The sequence below is a fragment of the Eulemur rufifrons genome, chromosome 2 (assembly GCF_041146395.1).
Source record: "Eulemur rufifrons isolate Redbay chromosome 2, OSU_ERuf_1, whole genome shotgun sequence".
NCBI lineage: Eukaryota > Metazoa > Chordata > Mammalia > Primates > Lemuridae > Eulemur > Eulemur rufifrons.
Window position 1 is genome coordinate 56699207 of NC_090984.1, and position 21457 is coordinate 56720663.

Below are 21457 nucleotides of genomic sequence, written 5' to 3' on the forward strand. Positions count from 1 at the left end.
TAAATTGGATTATACCAACCGATTTCAGGTGTCTCTGGAGGAGAGCACACGTGTGTTTGTTTTCGGGGGAGGGAATGCACCATGGATGACAGTAGATTGGAGATTACAGAGACGGTGGTCTCTGATGGGGGGTTTTGCTATGTCTTCTGAGGGGCTTTTACCTAAAGAAATGGAGGATCCATCTGATCCTACAAATGAGACGACAGAGTCACCACTGTCATGTACCTGAATGTTTTCCTGTTTTCTATTTTTCTCTAATGAAGAGGACTTTCCCACTTGGTAAGCCAGTGTCTTTAAGTCTCACAGGCTTCTGAAAGCCTCATAGTTAGAAATGGTGGATTACCAGGAACTGGGGTATGGGCCAAAGCTGAGAGAGGATTGATAACCCACAAAGGAAAGTGTGGCAGAGACTGCTTTGTCCTCCTGCCCCCTCTGCCTTTGTGGGACTGGGTGAAATCACTGAATTCTGGTGCGTTCTTCTCCCCTTTGCGTGGTTGATTGCCTGTCCTGTCCTCAGGTGTGTGGATGTCCTGGAGCTCTGTGAGCAGGAGGACCTGATGCAGTTCCATTACCACACGCTGCGACTCTACAGCGCCTTGTGTGCCCTGGGAAACAGCCGGGTAGCCTACGCCCTGTGCAGCCACGTGGACCTCTCCCAGCTCTTCTACGCCATTGACAACAAGTACCTCCCTGGCCTCCTTCGATCAGGTTTCTATGACCTGCTCATCAGCATCCACCTGGCCAACGCAAAGGAGAGGAAGCTGATGATGAAGAACGAGTACATCATCCCCATTACCAGCACCACCAGGAATATCCGCCTGTACCCAGACGAGTCCAAGAGGCACGGACTGCCCGGGGTGGGCCTGAGAACGTGCCTCAAGCCAGAGTTCCGGTTCTCCACCCCTTGCTTTGTCACGACCAGTGAGGAGCATCAAAAGCAGAGCCCCGAGATCCCCTTGGAGACCCTCAAGACGAGGGCGCTGAGCATGCTGACAGAGGCAGTGCAGTGCAGCGGGGCCCACATCCGGGACCCTGTTGGGGGGTCCGTGGAGTTCCAGTTTGTGCCCGTGCTGAAACTCATTGGAACCCTGCTGGTCATGGGGGTGTTTGATGATGACGACGTTCGGCAGATCCTCCTCCTAATCGATCCCTCTGTGTTTGGAGAGCACGGCGGGGAGACGGAGGAGGGAACAGAAAAGGAGGAAGTGACCCAGGTGGAGGAGAAGGCAGTGGAGGCTGGAGAGAAGGCCAGCAAGGAGGCTCCCGTCAGAGGCTTGTTGCAGACCCGCCTACCAGAGTCCGTCAAAGTGCAGGTAACTCTGGGCAGCAAAGACCGTGCCCCGAGAAAGGGCTGGGAGGGAGAGAGTGCAGCCCAGTTTGAGGTGGGACCGTGGACACTGACCTCTACCTGCTGCTGAAGGAGTGCAGCAGAGATGCTCAGAGAGAGGGCATATGGGGGCTGCTCATTTCAGGCATGGAATTCATTCCCTGATTCTCCCCAAGCCAAAATGAAAATGCTAACCCCTCTCTATAAGGCACATGCTTTACAATTGTTTTTCTGGTACCCGTGATGGGTTTGCCCTGATCTTATCTCTTTCCCTTTGGGATGCAAGTGCTCATCTGTGAGACGGCTGTCTGGAGATGGGGAGGAGCCTTTGGCTGTGGGATAAAATGAAAGCGCCAGCTCATAGGGTCATAGCACCCCTCACCTGCTCCCGTCACCTGGTGGGCTCTGACTGCCCAGCTGATGTGGACCTGTGTGGATAACATTCACATGACCACCATCCCAGCTAAGGAGGACAGGCATGCTTTTAGAGGTACTTGCCTAACCCTAGGCTCTTCAGATGTAAGTTAGCATCAGCTATGCGCTAAGTATGAGAACTTTTGTCTTCTGGGCCCTGAGAAAAGAGAAATGAAAATGAATAGAACAGTCTGTCCCAGTGGGGTGATCCTGGCTCAGCCATCCCTGGCTTTCAATTTCTGCTCCTCAGCTGTTTGCTGGCCATGTGAACTTGCCGGCTCAGTAGCCAATCAGAGGCTTAGCTTTATGATTTGTAAAATGTGTATAATATAATAAAATATGATATTAAAAATATTTTCATAAAATGTTTTATCACAAAATCTATTATAATAAAGCAATCTACAGTAGATACTCTCTTATCTAATGTGATGAATTTAGTAGGTGGCCAATCAAAATATTGAGTATAGGGGAGAAGCATAACAAATTTTACAAATACACCTTAAAAATTTTATTAAAATATGCTAAAATGTGCTATTCTGATGTAAAGCCAAGATCTTTTTTGTAACGTGAGTTCCCTGACTGGTATGTGGAACCCTTTCCTTTGCACAGATGATAGCTGTAACATACCATCTACAGTTGCCAGTTTGGGAGTTTTTAAAGTAGACTTTGATTTAGAGGTAATTGGAAAGCAACCCGGGTGTGGAATGCTTCTAAATTTTTAAGCTTTCCCCCAATTTTTTGCAGTTGTTGTACATCTCATTTTATCTTTTTCTTTTAAAAAAAGTTTGCTTTTTACAAATGTTTCTCAGTCATTCAAATTAGTTTTCCTATTTCCTCGGTTTACATCATTTTTAATTAAATGGTATAATTATAATCACAAGTGTGGCAGACATATGCTTTGGGTCCTGGTTCACCTGGCAGGAGAAGGTGTGCACATTGGCCGGAGCGTCCTGCTAGGTGAGAGCACCCCAAGCACCAGCAGCATCTGGTGTCTGTCTGTACCCAGACAGACTGCAGAGCATCCTCTGATCACATGAGGTGGTTAAGTGGAGGCAGGTTAATAGAACTTCTGCTTTTAAAAAAATATCAGGAACACACTGAGGATTAAAGGAGGGAAAGCATGTCAAGTGCTTGGCAAAGTGTCTGGCAAAAAGTGCTTGGTGGTTATGGCCATTGTTGTCATTATTAGTATAAATCATAATAGTGATGAGGTTAGTAGTAACAGTCCAAAGAGCAGGTCACAGAAAAACAGTGCAGAGCAACCAAAAAACAATGAAAGATGGGAAGGGAAACAAACATTTCCATTTTCATCCTCCAGGACTGGAAGATGTCGAAAGGGAGGCAGTGCTCACGTGCATCATTTGATGCTGGTTTTTGTACTGAGCTTCCTGGGAAAACATTTTCTTAGACATTCAATTCTCTCTCTCCACAGGCAGGTTTATTGTGTCTTTAGTGAGCTCAGTTTTTGGTTGTTCATTTGGCCTTAATAGCGAAGAGTTATTCTCTGCATTCAGGGTGACTTGGATTCAAGTAATAGCTCCATGGTTACTGTGTGACACTGGACAAGTTACTTTAATTGGCCAAGTCTCAGTGTTGTCATCTGTAAAATGGGTATGCTAGCAGCCTCACCAAAGTACACGAACTGTTATCATATATGTATACTTCTTTTTGCAGATGTGTGAGCTCCTCAGCTATCTCTGTGACTGTGAGCTACAACACCGAGTGGAGGCCATCGTGGCATTTGGTGACATTTATGTCTCCAAGCTGCAGGCAAATCAGAAGTTCCGCTACAATGAGCTCATGCAGGCCCTGAACATGTCTGCCGCCCTGACCGCTCGGAAGACCAGGGAGTTCCGTTCACCCCCACAGGAGCAGGTGAGAGTCCCTTCCAGAGCTTCCATCCAAATTCTGCGGGAGAACTTGAAACCTACAGAGCAGGGCACACGAAACCTTTATGATATCTGGGGCAGCCTCAAGAGCTGTGGAAGATTAAAAGACCCCACAACAGCATCAGGAGACAGGCCTAGTCCTGGACTAATGACAGCTGAGGAATATGTGCCGATTATCTTGGGTGGGAAAATAACCCTTGCTGAAATGCACATGGGGCTTCCTTCCTTCCCCCACCCTTCCCTACCAGCACCTCTGGGTCAAGCACCAGATCACTGTTGGGATGCACTTGTCACTCAGCAAGTATCCACCACTCAGAAGAAATGTATCCACCAACACTTCTAGAAGTCACTACCTGTCTATCAGAGACCAGCAGAACATGGTCAACATGCCCCAACTTCAGAGAGTTGGTGCACGATCTTTCTCATCTTACATGTCTAAACCCCCTGCCCGGTGGCTGCGGCTCTCTCACAAAGCCTCCTCAGCCCACAGAGCCTGAACAAGAGGTCTCAGCAGGCGAGTGCCTGTGTTGTATTGCATTCATTTTTTTGCAGCACCCCACCTCGTGGTCAATCTTACCCAGATGGGAAGGCTTCTTTGAGAAGAATCAAAATCCTGGTGAGAAACTTCTAAATAAGGAAGAGACATCTTGTAGAATAATAGTTTCCATTTTTCCCCACTGCTTACCAGCTCACTTAGACCCTGCTGGCTAGTTGACCACTGCTTCCTAAGTATTCAAAAGAGAGGACAGATCTTTCAGTGAAGAAATTAGTTTTCTGTCTCTGAAACTAGATCTTTGGATCTGATATATATTTAACAAGCAGCCTGTCCATGAAGGTTGTCAGTATAATTACCACCATTTTATATTAATGCTACCACTACACAACATTATCCAGTTACTTTCCTAACCTATTTTATAGGATGTAGATATTTATATTGGCTTAAAAATGAACCAGTGAACCACATATCTTGGTGTTTAAAACATTTTCTTGAATACTGGCCTTGCTAAAGACCAGGCAAAGCTCGTCATTCCTTGGTTAGATGCAAAATGAGAAAGCCCTTTGGGTTGACTGGGATAGATCATTTGCACCATGCCAAATGCACAAGTGTGCTGTTCTCCCCAAGAATCACTCTTGAAGGTTTTATAAGTGTTGTCAAGCTTGCTTTTAGACTGGGCGTGGATCTGAATGTTCCCCCTTTCACTGGGCAAATGCCAGCTCTTTCTTTCACATGTATTTGTGAATAGGGAAGGCAGAATGATGTGGTGATGTGGTTACCATTGGCTTCAGACCGGGGCTCCCATTCTGGCTCCCCATTTTTTGCTGTGTGATCGTGACCACATGACCTCTCTGTGCCTCAGTTTCTTTAGCTATAAAACATAAATGGTGTTTGCATCTTCCTCCCAAGGTTCTTGCAAGGATCCCATGAGATACTCGCTTGGATTGCTTAGCATGATGCAGTTATAGAGCAACTGTTCTATAAATACTAAGCACGGTACCATTAGTTTTAGTGTTAGAGGTATTTGCAGTTGCCTCGTGCCACTTCGTGTGACCTTCCAGCAGTGACCCAGTGAGTGAGTTTCCATGTGTTCTCTGGCATTTCTTTCACTCAGCCAGGACTGGGTGAAACACTGTCTGTGTGGGTGTAGCTCTTGGTCCTGGCTCCCAGAAGGACAAGGTTAGCTCCCACCCTTCCTTTCCCCACATGCCTCCACGCTTTCTCTTCTCCCATCCCCAGGGCCTGCCATCCCCTCCTCCTTCAGTTCTCTACACAGTCCTCTGAGCGATCATTTCAGACTCATTTCAGAAGTCTGTAACTCAAGAAATTCTTCCTTAATATATGAGATCAGTGGTTTTTGAGCTGGCATCCGAATCAGTGATACCGACTGCCTTGTCCCACTCCTAAAGTTTCTAATTCAGTAGGTCTAGGGTGAAGCCCAAGCATTTGCAGTTTTAGCAGATTTCCAGGGAATGCGGATAATGCTGGTCTAGGAATAAAATGAAAGAGGGGACACTAACTGCTGTGAACCTCAGCTGTCCTAACTGCCGCCCCTCCCGGAGTATTCACCTCTAAAGGGCACCTACCCATGGAGTTCTCAACATAAGGAAGAATTTAATGTCATTAAGGATTTAGATCAGTTTCAGAGGACAGCAATGAAGAATCACTTGGAAAATAGGATACAGGAGAATTAGAATTTTAAAATGGTGATATCCTTCTATAATCTTTGAAGAGAAAATAGGATCTTTTTCAGCCTATAGCCAGAGAATATTCAGAGAGATGAAAAAAACATTGGGGGATGTAGCTAAATATAAAAGAAGGTAGAACAAAGATTAGTCTCATGGGTGTTGGTGAATTAGGCAAGCATGGTCAGCCAGGCTTTCACTTCCAAGAGGAGTTCATTAAAGGGATGACCAGCCCAGAAAATTCAGCTCATTCCAGCTTTCGGTTTTATGCCCTGCAGACAGAGAGGCTCCTGCTTCCTCAGTATTCCGCCAAAGGAAAAGTCTTTTGGTAAAGAAATTAGTTTTCTGACCCTGAAACCACATCTTCATATCTTGGAATATTTTTATCTACTCAACAACCTATCATTATATGTTATTGATATAATTACCATAATTTAACATCATAGAACAGCTGCAAAAATGACTTTTCCAACCTGTTTTATGTATGGTTGGTATTTTCTTACAAACAATACCTACTTTCAAAAAAATGGTTTGCAGCAGAAGCTTTGAGTAAGGTTCTTCCTAACAACATTAAATAAGGTTCATGGCTTAATAAGAGATTGTAAATTTTTCCAACCTAGAAATCCTAAATAGACAGAGTTTGGGTTAACCTGGCTGAGGCAGCAAAATGGACAAGATTATCTCTAGTTATCTCTTTAGTCCCTCCAGATGTTCACCAACCTGAGGTCCTGGGCCTGTGGCAAAAATTCAGAGATCCAGGAACCTGGGTAGGAAATGAAAGACAGCTTTAATTTCACTGATCTCTGATAGGATTTCTTTTCCTTTTTAACGTAGGCAGCAAAACAAGTTCCTGACTTTAGCACCAACAGAAATTGCACCTTTTTTTCATACCACATCACAGTGGTTACAGCATCTAGAAATACCATTTACATGCATCACGACTACTCTAAGATCACAGTGGCTATGAGACCTGCCACTATGTGTTTTTTTAATCTAATGAGTTAATAAAGAACTACAAATGTTACTGTACCATAAATTTGTTTTTTTATCATTTTGATAACTATATTCCAATATAATTGTTTCTCTTTGTAGTCCTATATATTTTATTTTATGAATTTAAAATATTAATCTGAGAAGCAATCCATGGGCTTCACCACAGTGTCGGAGGGGTCCATGGCACAAAAACTGTTAAGAATCCCTGAGACAAAATCATAAAAGAATGACAAATCAACTATGAAACATAAACTTAACGTAACAAAACAAAAACCCAGTAGACAAAATTAAAAGCTCGCTGAAAACTGGGAAATATATTTGGAGTATCTATTACAAAGAGTTAAAAATCTAGAGGTGTGCAAAGCACTCAAGGACTAGTTTTTTAACAGACAGTTACCTAATAGAAAAATGGAAGAAGGACATGGATGGGAAATTTATAAAATATGAAATAAATTGGTCTTTCTGTGTGGAAAAAAAGTTCAACCTCCCCAATTAAGTTTAAATTAACACAATAGGGATATGACATTTTTCACCCATTAAATTGGAAAATATTTGAGAATGTGATAACTCTTATTACTATAATGAAGATGGCAAAGTAATGCTTTTGTATCAATTTGCTAATAATTCACATTATTGTGAGCTTTCTGGAGGGCAATTTGGTAATTCATATCAAAAACCATCAAAATATGGAAACCTGTTGCTCCAGTCATTTCTCTCCTAGGAGTTCATCCTAAGAAAATGATAAGAGATGCAAACAAAAAACATTTTAAAGAAAATTCAAACCACTTTATGGAATATATCATATTCCATAAATATATCATAACAGAATAACATAAATTATTATTCATCCATATGATGGAACACATTGTACCTATTAAAAATTAGATTAAGGAAATAAGAAAATGTCCAAGATAAATTAAGTAGAAAACTCTGGTTTTTAAAAAGTGTATCTAGAATATCCCAAGCTATGTGTGTATATACATAAAGTCTGAAAGATAGTAACTAAAATATCAGCAGTGGTTATCTTGGGGTGGAGAGATTACAGTAAATTTTCTTTTTTAGGTGTACTACAAATTTTGTGCAATTAATAAGTTACTTTTAGAATTAGAAAAAAGCCAAAGCTACTTTTAAATGTTGGCCACTTTTACCAAAAAAAAAAAAAAAATTTAAATTCATTAAATTTGCGAAGGCTGTTAGGTGTCTTGTCTAAAGCAGGATCTGATCTCCCTTGACCAAACTGAGAACCAACTAGCCATTCTTCTCTTGCCCCTCAAAGATCAACATGCTTCTTAACTTTCAACTGGGAGAGAACTGCCCCTGCCCAGAGGAGATCCGGGAGGAGTTGTACGACTTCCACGAGGACCTTCTCCTGCACTGTGGTGAGCTTCTGAGAGAAGTCTGCTCCTGGTTCCTTCATTAGAAAGCTATTAGTGGGGTGGGAAGGCATTTTTGTATTTAAAATTACAATACTGTTGTTCAAGAGGTGAATATCCTAACTACTGTGTCAGAGAAGATACTGGAAATAACCCTGGCAGAATTTATGACTGAAATTCTTTCTGCCTAGAAAGGACTTTTCTGATATATGAAGAGGAAATAGGGTCTCTAGAGAAAGAAGATAGATAGATGATCCTTATATACACCTCACCCAATTTGTTTAAAGTTAAATACTTGGGACTTGCTGCTCTCAGCTGAGCCAAGATTGTGATCTCTTTTTCGTTTTAACTATTGTGGGGTGTGTGTGTGTGTGTGTGTGTGTGTGTGTAGTAACTTCCGCCCTTACGGATTCTAAGCCTGCAATCCCTACTTTGATACAAATGTGCTGGTTTTAAGTGGTTCTCAGCATTTTTGCTGCTTTTACATGGGTAGATTGAGTAATGTATGGGTAATTGATGACATTTCATTTGAAATAGCTCAATGTTAACTTTCTGGAGACCCTAGAGCCCTTCTGGAGTATAAATTAGAAAACATTACATTTTGGGATTGAAATTACTTGATGTTCTTATAGACAATAAATCATTTGGTTTTTTTTAAAAAAAAAAAACTTCCCAAAAGATATAATTGTAGGTAAATATTTATGAGAGGCTGCCTATAGTATTTTTAGAAAGTTCCAGAAGAATGGAAAGCAGTTTTTTAAAATTCTAACACGTGGTAGTTCCATGTACAGATTGGGATTTTTGCTCTGTTCTGTGGCTTTCTAGGAGTTCCCTTGGAAGAAGAGGAAGAAGAGGAGGAGGACACCTCCTGGATGGGAAAACTGTGCATCTTGATGTGTAAAATCAAAGGCCCACGTGAACCAGAAAAGGAGCAGCCGACAGAGGAGGAGGAGAGATGCCCTAGTAAGTGACAATGCCTTTTCATGATAGTACTCCCAGCACTGCTCTTCCAGGACTTAATTAAGATAATTGGCTTTCTAACAAGTATTATAGGATACATATGGGCTGCTTAACTTCAAAGGAAGCATCTGGAAATTATAATTGCTGGTAGTTATCATTATGTCTTTTGGGCTCTTCCTGTCTTCTGGTTGAAGGAACTTTCAGACTCTTCTGAAACCTAACAGGTGGATCGCTAGGTATCAGCTCTTGATGCTTGTCTATTCTAGAAGTGCCTATAAACAGATTTTTGTTCTTCTTTCTTTTATGTTTCCATAATCTTCCTCTTTTAACTGTCATAGTTTCTGTCACTTCCATTTGTGGTTCCTTAGCATTGAAAATTGCCCCAGGAAAGAAATAAAATAATAGTAAAAGAGGGCTTATAAAGGAAATAAGATGTGGAGGTTTTTTCCCGGAGGGAGAGAGTTGTTGGATTTTGGCTGTGGTTTTGATTATGCAGCATCCTAGAGAACTTTGACCTTCTATTTTTCAGCAATGCCAAGACTTGTCCAGATTCATCTCTCTGATCCTTGTGCTATAGATGACTCCTACCGTTTTGACCCATGTTGATCTTGTTTCATATCATAATTTGTTCTGCGGGGCAGTAGGCTGTCTCTAAGCCATTAGCATTTCAAGAGGAAGATTGTCTGAGTATTACATATAATCAGTCTTCTCCTTGGTAAAGATTCAGCAAATTTATCATTTGTCTTAAAAAAAGAGGAATTTCTCAGGCTTAATATAGTTGCCTTTTATCTTGTTTCCTGTTCCTATCTATCTTGGAACACACTTTCAAGTCATAGACTAGAGCAACTGACTGTCAAGATAGGATTGGTTTGTCTTGAAGACACTACTTTTGGGTTCATACATCTTATTGCCCTTTATATTGACCTGTCATCTTTGTCAGAATGTCCCTGAAGGGATTGAATCACCACCATTTATCAGCAGACGCGCTGAAGCCTCTGGCAGAGAATGTGGGGACCCTGCACTGCCAACCCTTGATCGGTCCTATCAGTCACCATGGAAAGGGGGGGGTCTTTGGTGAGAATGTGCCAGCAGGATTCTAAAGCCAAAAAAAAGTGAGTTCAGACTGTCTTTGTGGTTACTAGCAAAGAAGAACTGAAAATAGACTGAGCTGACCCATATGTCTCTCATATTGCCTGCTGAGAGTCTATTTTGAAAGTGGATGCTTCCTTCCAACCCTTCTAACAGAGAGTCCTACAAGGTGACCGTTCCATGTGAGGTAAATGGAGTCAGTAGATGAAATCACTTATCATCTACCTCTGTGAAGTTTCCCTAATACTAAGAATGGTGTTCAGGTGCCAAGAATGGCGATCTTCAGCCCTGTTCGCTCCATCCTCAGGCAGATAGACCATGTTCTGTCTGTTTTGGTAGAACATGCACACCAGAGAGGCCAACACAGCATGATTTTGTGTCTTCACCCCGTGCTGTTCATCTTCCACAAGTGGAATTATGAGCAGTTCAAGCTTTATGTCATAGTGTTCTGTTCTGGGATCCCAGAAATAGAGGAGACGGTCAAGGTGGTCGGGCACGTCTGATTATCAGCATATGGTGTTCCTGCTGGATGTTCCTGAGACATGGATTCCCTCACTCAGGTGACATTTCAAGATAAATTTTTGGGAATGGTTTAGCCCCCACCACCACCATCCCCCAAAATTGTTTTTAATGTGATCAAATGGAGGCAGTGTTTATAAATGCATAGCTAGGTGCAATAAAGGGTCAAAATCCTAATTTAAAAATTATTGGTAACTTTGTCCAATCTGATTTTTCTTCCCCTTGCATTTGATAAAATAATGAAAGTGTAGATAATGTAACAACATTCTATAGCAAATTGACAACGTACCAAACACCTCACACATGTGTTAGTTCACTGCTGTTAGTTTTTTTTCCACTCCTCTGTTGTGTAGTTGAGGGAAATAGGATTCAAAAGAATTAAAGGATATTTTTTCATTCATTTATTTTCATCCTTATCTGGCTCCAGAAAAATTTCCAAATTTTTGCCCCCAGCCCAAGGTAACTAAAATGAGAAAAGCTGTGACTTGAACTCACATCTTCTGACTCTTCCACTATACCGTGAAGCTTGCCAAAGAACTTACTGACATCTTTATCATAAGCCCAAACACAACTACATATAGAATGGTCTTTAAAAATCGTTATCTTTTTATCTTGCTTACTACATCCATGAGATAACTCTCTACTGTGACTCATTGTTATATGTAGAAAGTCTGAACTCAACAGAATTCAAAGTTTTAACATTTCAACATTTGCCAAGCAAAAGATCTGGGCAGTTTTCTGGGAAGGTAGTGGTGAGCCTACCCTGCGATTTCTCCTCTGTGAGAGGTTGGTGTTGGCCAGACGACCTGCAAGGAAACCATATTTTTTTCTAGAAAAGAGGGAGAAACGATATCCTGAAACTCTGAGAATTCTGCTAGCTGGCTCAATGTTAAAGGAATTTGCCTAAATTAACTCCACGCTATATTGTCAATGAAAGCTGTTACAATATTATCAAAGGATCAGATGATAATGAAGAATTAAAAGAATCTAATAGTAACAGCTCACCATACTAAGTCACATTTTTTTTCATATCCCAATCCAGAAAATTCCCTAAAAATCTTTTACCTAGATTTAATTCTAGACCAGTACTTCTCACACACTGCAGTTTAACCAGGGATTCCTCAAATGTAAATGTGTAGCCATTGAGTTATTCCTCCAAAAGAAGCCAACCAGCTATTTCTGCTAAATTCTAAAATTAACACAATTAAATCACCTATAAAATTCTACGGATAAAATTTGATGCATTCCTGATCTCTGTCACTCACTGAATGCTTTCTCCATGGGAAGTTTTTTTAATCATCATCTTTCTATGAAGAAATGTCTCAAGGGGACATGCTCTAGAACAATGTGAGGACAGGGGAAGGAAGCTCCCTACTGGCATCTTGTCTCTATTCTTAGAGACCTGTAATGACCTATTGCAATTCAGCTTTGGGTGGCATAAATTAAGAATTGGGTTATAAGTGAGTGTGATGGAGTCTTTCTGAAGGAAGTGAACATCACTCTTCTATCTTTTGCCCTGTGGTGTTTGCCGTACCTCCCACAAAGCTGAGCTGGCACTGTTGACCTTGAATAGCACCTGCTCTCCCCTGCCACTGTTCTTCTGATGAAGACCAGAGCTAGAGGTAACCCTGGGGGTGACCTTAACCCATCAAACCCCAAAGCTGCTACTTGTGTCAGCTCTTGCCCAGTCACTGAATGGCCCAAGAGCCCTAGACAAAACTTCTCCTCCAGCTAAATGCTGCAGCTTTTTTAGTGCTAAGGAGAAAAAAATGTCTACTATTAACCTCCAGAACAAGTCCTGAGCCTCCAACACAAATACTCATGTACAAAGTAAAATAACTTGATAATAGGTGCACCTACAGAGCTCAGGCAATGTTTCCAAACCTCTCCTCTAAAATCTCTCCAAACAGCCTCTCCCTGAGATGCACACAAACACAGATATCTTCCCCATGAAGTCTTTCTTTCAACCTCTTCCCCCTGCGCCAGCCATATCGTGGACTTCCTGATAGTGTATGCGTGACTTTCCACCTTATGTGAGGTGTCTTAATGCAGGGAGCATGTCGTCTCGTTTCCACATTCAGCTCGGTGACACAAATCTTTTTGACCTCCAGCTGCAGGTTAGTCACTTGAAGCTCATCAAGTTGAAGAAAACAGGGACCTTACAGACAAGGGAGGAAAAGTGCGTAGGCGAGCAACTCAATATCATGAGGTCAGATGTACTCTAATAAAAGTGCAAACACAATACAGCAGCTGGCCAGAGGGAGGGGAGTGGGCAAGTGTCCATAAAGAACATGGATGGGTAGATAAAAGAAGAGGGGGAAAGCATTTTTAATGAAAAAAGCTGCTTCAACAAAGCAACTCAGTGTCATGAGGTCAGATGTACTCTAATAAAAGTGCAGACACAATACAGCAGCTGGCCGGAGGAGAGGAATATACGTGACCTTACAGGCACAGGAGGAAAAGGGCACGGACAAGCAAAGGCCTGGTGGCAGGAAAATTCAGGTCATATACAAGAGTGGCACCAAATGAGATTGGCTGAATTGTAAAAGGAATAGGATAGGGTATTATGGGAAAAAATAAGGTGGTGTTAGAACATAAAATATATTGGGAAAAAATCCAGTGGTTAAACTATATCCAGTCTTAAGTGTTACTATTTGTTGCTATTTGTTATACCCATGTATTTTATAGTACTTGGTCTTCCCGTTATCAGAGAGGGTGTCAACATTTACAGGGTACCCACTTTATCCTGAGCATTGCCTGAAGCACTTGTATAAATATTACCTCATTTAATTCTCACAAGAATAATATGTAGTAGACAGTTTTATTCGTATGAAGAAACTGAAGTAAGTAACAGATTAAGTAACTTTCCACAATCACACAGTGGTGGCATAAAAATTCAAACCTTTGTCAACCTGAGTTCAATTCCCATCCATGTTATTTATATTATACAATAGCATCCTGCCCCCTCTAGGCAATGGCTATGAACAGTTCTTGAAGACTAAGTCAATCATTAATGTACTCAACAATAGTGGGGAAATTATGAACAAGGGCTCTGGAGTTTAGGCTGCCTACTTTTAAATTCTTACTCTGACACATAATATCTGTGAGACTGAGCATGTGATAGCTTCTCCATGCCTCAGTTTCCTCATCTATAAATATTTACCTCGTTGGGTTGATGTAAGCATTAAATTAGTTAACAAATGAAAAGTGCTTAAATATGTATCTGACACATACGACTGACACTATTTTTTGGCTACTAAAATGTTTGTTAATCACCTACCATATCTCAGGCACTGTATTAGGCACCAAACTGTTTAGCAAGATAATGGTCTTTTAATTAATGATCTAGTCCTCACAAACCTTTGCTGGCCTTTGCCTGCAGTGGGGAGACATGCGAGGCCCATTAGAATTCCATGGCATCATTGCATTGCCCCAGGTGAGAAATACCAAGGACTTGAATAAGGCTGGCGTGGTAGACAGGATGATGGCCCCCAAAGACGTCCATATCCTGATCCCTGGAACTTGTTATTACGATAAATGGCAAAGGATAATTTAGATTGCCGATGAAATTAAAGTTGCTAATCAGGAAATCTCTGGAATTATTGGAGTGGACCCTAAGTAATCACAAGTGTCCTTAAAAGTGAGCGAAGGTGACAGAAGAGATCCAGAGAGATGCAATATGAAAAGCACATGGCTCAAATTTTCTGGAGGAAAGGGCCATGAGCCCAGGAATGTGGGCCGCCCCCAGAACAGAGAAAAGGCCAGGAAATGGATTCTCCCCTCGAGCCTTCAGGAAGGAACGCCCCCTGCCACACCTTGACTTTAGCCCAGATCTGGGTCAGACTTCTGATCTATGGAGCGATAAGATAGTAAATTCGTGTTGTTTTGAGCCATTAGGTTTGTGGTCATTTGTCACAGTAGCAACGGAAAACCGATACAGGTGGCAACAACAAAAAGTGTTTTCTAGATGTCAGACATGTAATAAAGGTGCGGTTGGCATATCTTGGCAACCAGTTAGAAATGTAAGGAAGAGAAAAGCGCTAAATAGAGTCTTTATGAATTCATGAGAGGTAGGCAAGTGTGTTAACAGGCATGCAGGTGGGGAGAGGGGACAGAGCCTTACTTTTATTTAGCTCCATAAAAGTTGCAAGAAGATTTTCCACACGCAGTCTCACTTGCCTGATAGCCCTTGCATAGCAAACAGCACAGGCTAGTCCTGGCTTAGTGATGAGGAAATGGAGAATTCAAGGTGTTAAGCAACCTGGCTGCCTCACTGACGCGAAAGCAGGGATCAGAATTCATTGTTTCGGGCTCCCAGTCCAGTGCTGCACAGTAATAGACATGTAACAGGTATTCTGCGGTCTGTGTAATTAATCAGCGCCTGGACTTCTCTTTTGGTAGCCTGTGTTTTAGTGATGGAGAAGAGAGCTTGGTTCTCACTCAGGAGTGGGAAAATCTGACATGTATCGAATTACCTGCTCTGTGCCAGGTTCTGTGCTAGACGCGTCACACTGCCTCATGTGATTTTATCTCACAACCAGGAACCAAGTATGGTGAACTCCAGGTTTCCGTTTTATGCACTAGACAACCAAGCCTGAGAGTAACAAAATAATCTGGATAAGGTCTTGCAACAAGTAAGAAAAAGACCGAGATTTGAATCACGTTCCGTATCCAGGATGTGTGCTCTCTGCAGAGCACTGCACGGGGATGCCGGGGAGGGGACCGTGCATTGGAAGGAGAGGGAGAGGGAAGCACAGATATTTTGGATCTGTGGACAGTAGCTTGCCCCATAATCACTTTATTCTCTATATTGAACAGATACAGAAACTAAAAAAAAAAGGAAAAAAAAGAAAACCCAAGCAATTTGATTACTTTTCTGGCTTCCTGGCTGAATAAAGACAGAGCCCCCAGGTCCCTGGGTCCTTTACCGTGCCATCCCTGCTCCATCTTTATTCCAGAGGCTTCCCTCCCTAACACATCAGCAAACGTGCTCTGTCCTCTCTGCTCTTGTCCCCATCATGATCATCAGTCATTTGATCGCCTGGATGTTTTCAGAAAGTGATTATGAGGCTGGTTGACTGATTTCAAAAACAACAGGCTAATTATGTCCATATGATGAATGAGTCCCCTTGGGGCTGTGGAGAAGGACTGGCAGAATCGGGCTGCACACAAGACAGTGCAGTGTCGCTGGTGGCTTGCAGGGCTGCCTCCGACAGTTTGGGACTGTCCAGCAGGCAAGAGAGATGGTCCTGCTCCTGTACTTTTCTCTACCCTTACAGGTGTGGAGGCTCTGGCAAAGGTAGAAAACCACTGAGGGAGGGAAATTTAGAAATAGACTTAGCAGAAATATTACCTGTTATAAGACTGCAACACAGCCTTCCCTGAGAGCCAAGCTCATGGGCTGTCAGACTACGATGACGATTGTGGGGTTCACAGCCAACGGGGACAGTCAGGAGGCTCCGTGTCGGGTGCACCTTCCCCTGGACAGCCCTCACCTGCTGCCTCAGCAGACCACCTATTTACAGGAACCGAGTTTGGTTTATTAAATTGATGTCTCTGCCTAAATAAAAAAAGAAATAAAGTGAGGCTTAGGTTAATAAGGGCCATCGCTATTGGGGAAACTCAGTCCCTGCCACATCTGTTGTCTGTTTGCACGTGGTAATTGCAAGGATTGAATGATCGTTCAGGTACAGTATTTAACACAGAGTCGGATGTGCAGGAAGCTCTTCATAAATGTTGGCTGCTGTTATAACAATGCGAAGCAGGATGTGGTAGCAAGCAGCGTGGACTCTTACCCTTATTCCTCAGCGGAGGCAGACAGTATAGAAGGAAACAAGTATACACATCCAAAAATTAAATCTAGAGCTGGATGTGTTCTGCTGCTTGCTGTGGAGCCTGGGGCCAGCCCTGTACCCTCACACGCGTCGGGGGTCTGACAGCCAGGGCCTGTTCGTTGTGCCCTGATAACACGAAGTAAAGGGAGCAGCCCTTTCTTGTCACCCAAGAACAATGCTACAGGTCATCTTCACATACTTTTCCTTTTCTTTCAAGGAGCCTTGTAACTTTATTCTCCGTGATCCCGACAGTGTTACTGTGCTAGAAAAATGAGGCCAACATGGTACCTACCACACAGCCTGGGCCAGAGAGGCACTGGGCAAACGCAGAGAAATTAGCATAATGGATTCTCCAAAAGTCTCCTTGGAGTCAGTGGATTTAACTTTCTCCCTGCCCTTCTCAGCTAACAGTAGTAGATATTTTGCTACTTTGTAATTCAGACCAGATTCTCTGCCTGGAGGAAGCTCTAGGGCACAGAGCGCAGAGGGTGGGAGGTCTTCCCCAGTAAATCTTCCCCACTAAATCTAGAGGATGTTATTGTGCCACGTGTCCCTGCCATAGAAACGTGCCTTTCTCCGGCAGCAATCAGGACAGTCATCTGAAAGGCCGTCGCGTTGCCACAGCTCATCTCCTCGATGTAAATGATTAGTGGTGTGCAGTGATGCTTTGATAATGGCCACTTACCGTAGTCAGTAACCGCTGGAATTTTGAGATTTTGTTTTATTTTTTCAACCTCTGGTTTTGCTATTAGGAAAAGCAAGCTGCCTTACATTAAAACAGGTCATTAAAATGTGGTGGTAAAATTCTTGGTGCTCATCAATTTAACCTGATGAAGCCATAGGCTTTCATTTGCCATTTTAATAAATTGGTGCAACCCTTTTCAGAGCTCAGTGGGTCAGATAGAAATAGAATCTTAGAATGTTAAGCCACAGCTGACCTGACTTCACAGAACTAGACAGAGACACGGAGAGGTAGTGTGTCTTACCCAAGGTGACATAGCCAGAACTAGGACAAAGGACTCATGCCCTGCCCGGTACTCTTGTTACTACACCACACTTACAGTCATTTTCTCCAACATGAATTTTATATTGCAATTTTGTTTTATTGGTAAAGAAATCAAGGCTCTGGGAAAGTGAGTAATCTGCACAGCTAAGAGTCCGACAAAGAACTAAAGCTTTATGATTTTTAGGATTTTATTTCTGAATCCATTTCATGGTTTGTTAAGAGAGCATCGAGACAATATAATATAAATTTAAAGCATTAATGAAGATAACTATTTTTCAGAGTTTTATGAAGCTATTGAAAGTAAACAGCTGTAAGACGGCAAAGTCGATGGGGTAGATTCCAGCAGCAAAGGTCTGAATTCCAGCCCTGACATTTACTAATTGTGATATCAGTGTTTCGGTTTCCTTGTATGTAAAATGAGAACAATAATAGTTTCTACCTCATGGGGGAAATATAAGGGTTCAATAAAATAGTGCTCAATTTAATGTCCTGGTACTGAGAAGTTTAATACCCCTCAGCTTCTGAAGTTACTATGCAAAGTATAGGTCATAAGAACTTCATCTCCACATTTATCATGTCAGATGCTTTCAGCAAAACAAGCAACAGAGAGCCCAGCTCAGGCAGAGTAGCCAGCAGGGGACCTCACTGACTGAGGTGCCTGTGGGTTTGGAGATGAAGCCAGTCGCTGGGCTGCACTGATCCTGTGCCCTGCTTGCTGTCCCCACAGTCATCTCGTCCATGTTCTAGCTTTGCACTCAAGCTGGCAGGAAGTTGGTGGCTGCAGTTCTGGGTCTCATATCCATACACTACAGTGTCCAAGAGAAAGCAAGAAAGTTTACCCAGCCTTGGTATTACAAGCAAGGATGCTGAGATCACCTTTGATTGGAGAACTTGCTCACAGGCCTGCTCTTGAACCAGCGAGTGCAACTGGAAAACAGGATGTGCTGGTTGACTTAAGTCGACAGGTCCCATTTCTGAAATGAGGCTGGGTCCTCTTGCCCTGAGGAATGTGGGATGCAAGGCAGAGAGGTAGAAACTTGGATAAGGTCAGGGTTCTGTTAGGAAGGGAGAAGAGACACGTGGGTGCTGGGGCTCTGGTGGGCAATATGCATTATGCACGATGGTCATCATCTTCAGCGTCTTCAGTTTACGGAGCGGTTAGTGTTGAGGTATAGCTGTTTCTAGCCCTTGATGTTCAGAAGAAGAGTAAAGGCCAAAAAAAAATCTGCTACTAGAACTGGAGGTGGTGCTGTCTGTGATTCTGTGCACATTATATAACGGGCCACGGCGGTTCTCCAGTAGGTACTTGCTGAGTTTAGCATCAGCTCTGGCTTGATGGGAGCTCTGGGCCGGATTCCAGCAGACCCCAGTTGTATCACCAGCCCTGCCATATACGCCAGTGGCCCCAACAAAAACATGGAAAACTGCATCTCTCTCAGGTCCCTGCTTCTGTGCGTACTTCTGTATTAATAGTAGCTTGCTCACTTTCCGGTCTGATTTGTAGGTTCAGAAATGAGTCAAATACTCTCAACCCAAGACTTTCTGTCAGTTGGAGCATATTAGTTTTCTACTGCTGCTGTAACAAATGATCACAAACTTAATGTAAAATGTGCTAGTATCCTCCGGAAGCCTGAAGGGAAAATCCATGTCTTGCGTTTCACAGGCTGTGAGCCTCCTGCATTCCTTGGCTGGTGAGCGGCCCCCTTCTATGACAGTATCTTGCTGGTCTTTGTTTCTGTTGTCACCCTTCTGCTTCACAGACTCTCCTGCCTCCCTCGGGGAAGAACCCTTGTGACTACACTGAGCCTTGGATAATCCAGGATAATCTCCCCATCTCAAAATTATTGACTTAATCACATCTGCAAAGTCCCATTAATATATTTGTAGGTTCTGGGGATTAAAGCGTGGACATCTTTGTTGGGGGCGTTATTCAGCCTGCTATGGGGAGAATGAAAGCAGAGGTCAAAATACTCTTGTTCTTTACACTTGGAAATGATCTCCCACCTGTTCCTGCCTCCAGAGCTTTTACAGCATACCGCAAGCTGACTTTTTAATCACCCAGAATTTTAAAATAAGTGTACATAATTTAAATGCACATAATTATTTTTCTTTTCCTATTGTAATGTGAACATTATAAATTGCTTTCTAAGTTTAACCGAAGTACAGTGCAAATTTTGTTTGCTCCCTCTTCTCAATGTAATTGGAAGACTTTTTCTTCCAAAATGCCCCAGACTTAAGAGCGTTCACAAAAATATAACACCAGCATAGGTGTGGCATCTGTAAGCTGCGGGGATTTGCTTTGCAGGTGGCCAACATCTACTCTTTGATAATAAGTACGTACTTCATTGCATGATAGCCACGTGGACTGTGATCTAAATTTGGAGGAGGAAAGAAAAGATTCTTTCCAGACCCCTGCAGCCTAAAAATTTAAACCTGTACCATGACAGTAAATGACCTTTCTTTTATGGTAGTTGGCATTGCAAAACTAGTGATTTGACCATTTAAAAAAAAAGTCATACTAATCATAGTAGGTGAGTCTCTAGAGAATTTCTTGCAAGGGTCATACAAGGTGGGCTTGGGGTTCTGAAGTCAGAGGAGCAGGTGACCAAATGACAAGTGGAAGGGAGCAAACAACATCAAGTGATACCTGGGCTCCAAAGTCATGGACTAGAGCTAGCTCTGATTTAAAGACCCTCTAATTCTTTGCTGTTATACAGAAGGTCTGAGGTCTGACTAGTCCAAAAATCAGGTAGTGAAGTAGCCATTTTTCTTTTAAAGTATCCCTCAGGCATTAAGTCTCCCTAAACGATACGGTGCCTTGGAAATATTTCTGCTCTGGGTTAGCCTGAATGATCATTTAAGATGTGGCTTATAGATCATGTATTCGATGTCATTGCCTAAATGTGACTACCCCTAATTACACTAATTGCAAAAGTGGAATGAGTTAGAATGTTAATAATAATCTCATAAATGAAGCCATTTATAATTATCAAGAAAACCATCAGTACATGACTAGCTTCCCTAAGACATTCTGTTTAAGAGGATTTGCTTTGTTTCTCATCAGGAAACAAGTGCCTGTTTACATTTCTCTCTTTCTGTCTTTTTCCTTTTTGAAAAGAACACTATAGCTTTTTAAAACTCCCATGAGCTAAGCCATCTAGTGCACTTGACAGGGCCCTCTCGAAACTCAGCTAAATCAGTGGATAAAAATCCTAGAGTTACAATGACATCTGCTGAAGCATTTTCATTACATGTGGTGGAAGTTCTGAGTGGGAAACTATAACATGCATGAGGGTGGGGGGAGTGTAAGACAGGGGCCATGCATTATGGCAAACAGTAGATTTAAACTCTCCGTCTGAACCTTACCTTGCTTCTGGCAGCTGTCCAACTTCAGGGGTCCTGTTTCTTATGAATACTAAAGTGTTCTCTGGTTACTAAAGGGTAGCATTTCCAAAGATGAACTTGGAAAAGCAACAGAAATAAAATCAGTACTTAATTGTAGCTGTTCTTAATGTACCTATCCCTCTTTGGTTATGAAAGACATTCAAATATATCTCAAGAAATAGCTCCCTTTGCTGTTTGAAAATCCTACCAAAATTGTCAGCATTCCTCCATGGATACCAGAAAAAAATAAAAATATTCAGTACGGGGACAACATGAGTGAATCATCATTTGAAGGAAAATGACATTCCAAAATAGGCATAACAAATAGTAATGTCTTTTCCATCAGATTATTTCTGATATCACTTGGAAGACCTCTCTTAACTGCATGATAGCACTCATCTTCCCTGATTCATTAGTCTCCATGTAATGGGGACTTATTCTAGAAATATAGAGAACTTCAGATAAAGGAGCCATCAGAAGAAAAGTAA

The 21457-nt window shown here is 42.3% G+C and overlaps 1 protein-coding gene across 1 annotated transcript in view; it reads left to right on the forward strand.

Moving 5' to 3' along the window:
- Positions 1 to 21457, forward strand: part of RYR3 (ryanodine receptor 3) — a 342229-nt gene that overhangs the window by 173990 nt on the left and 146782 nt on the right. The window contains 4 exon segments of the mRNA XM_069492266.1: positions 518 to 1313; positions 3416 to 3616; positions 8081 to 8183; positions 9003 to 9140. Coding sequence (XP_069348367.1) covers positions 518 to 1313; positions 3416 to 3616; positions 8081 to 8183; positions 9003 to 9140 — 1238 coding nt within the window.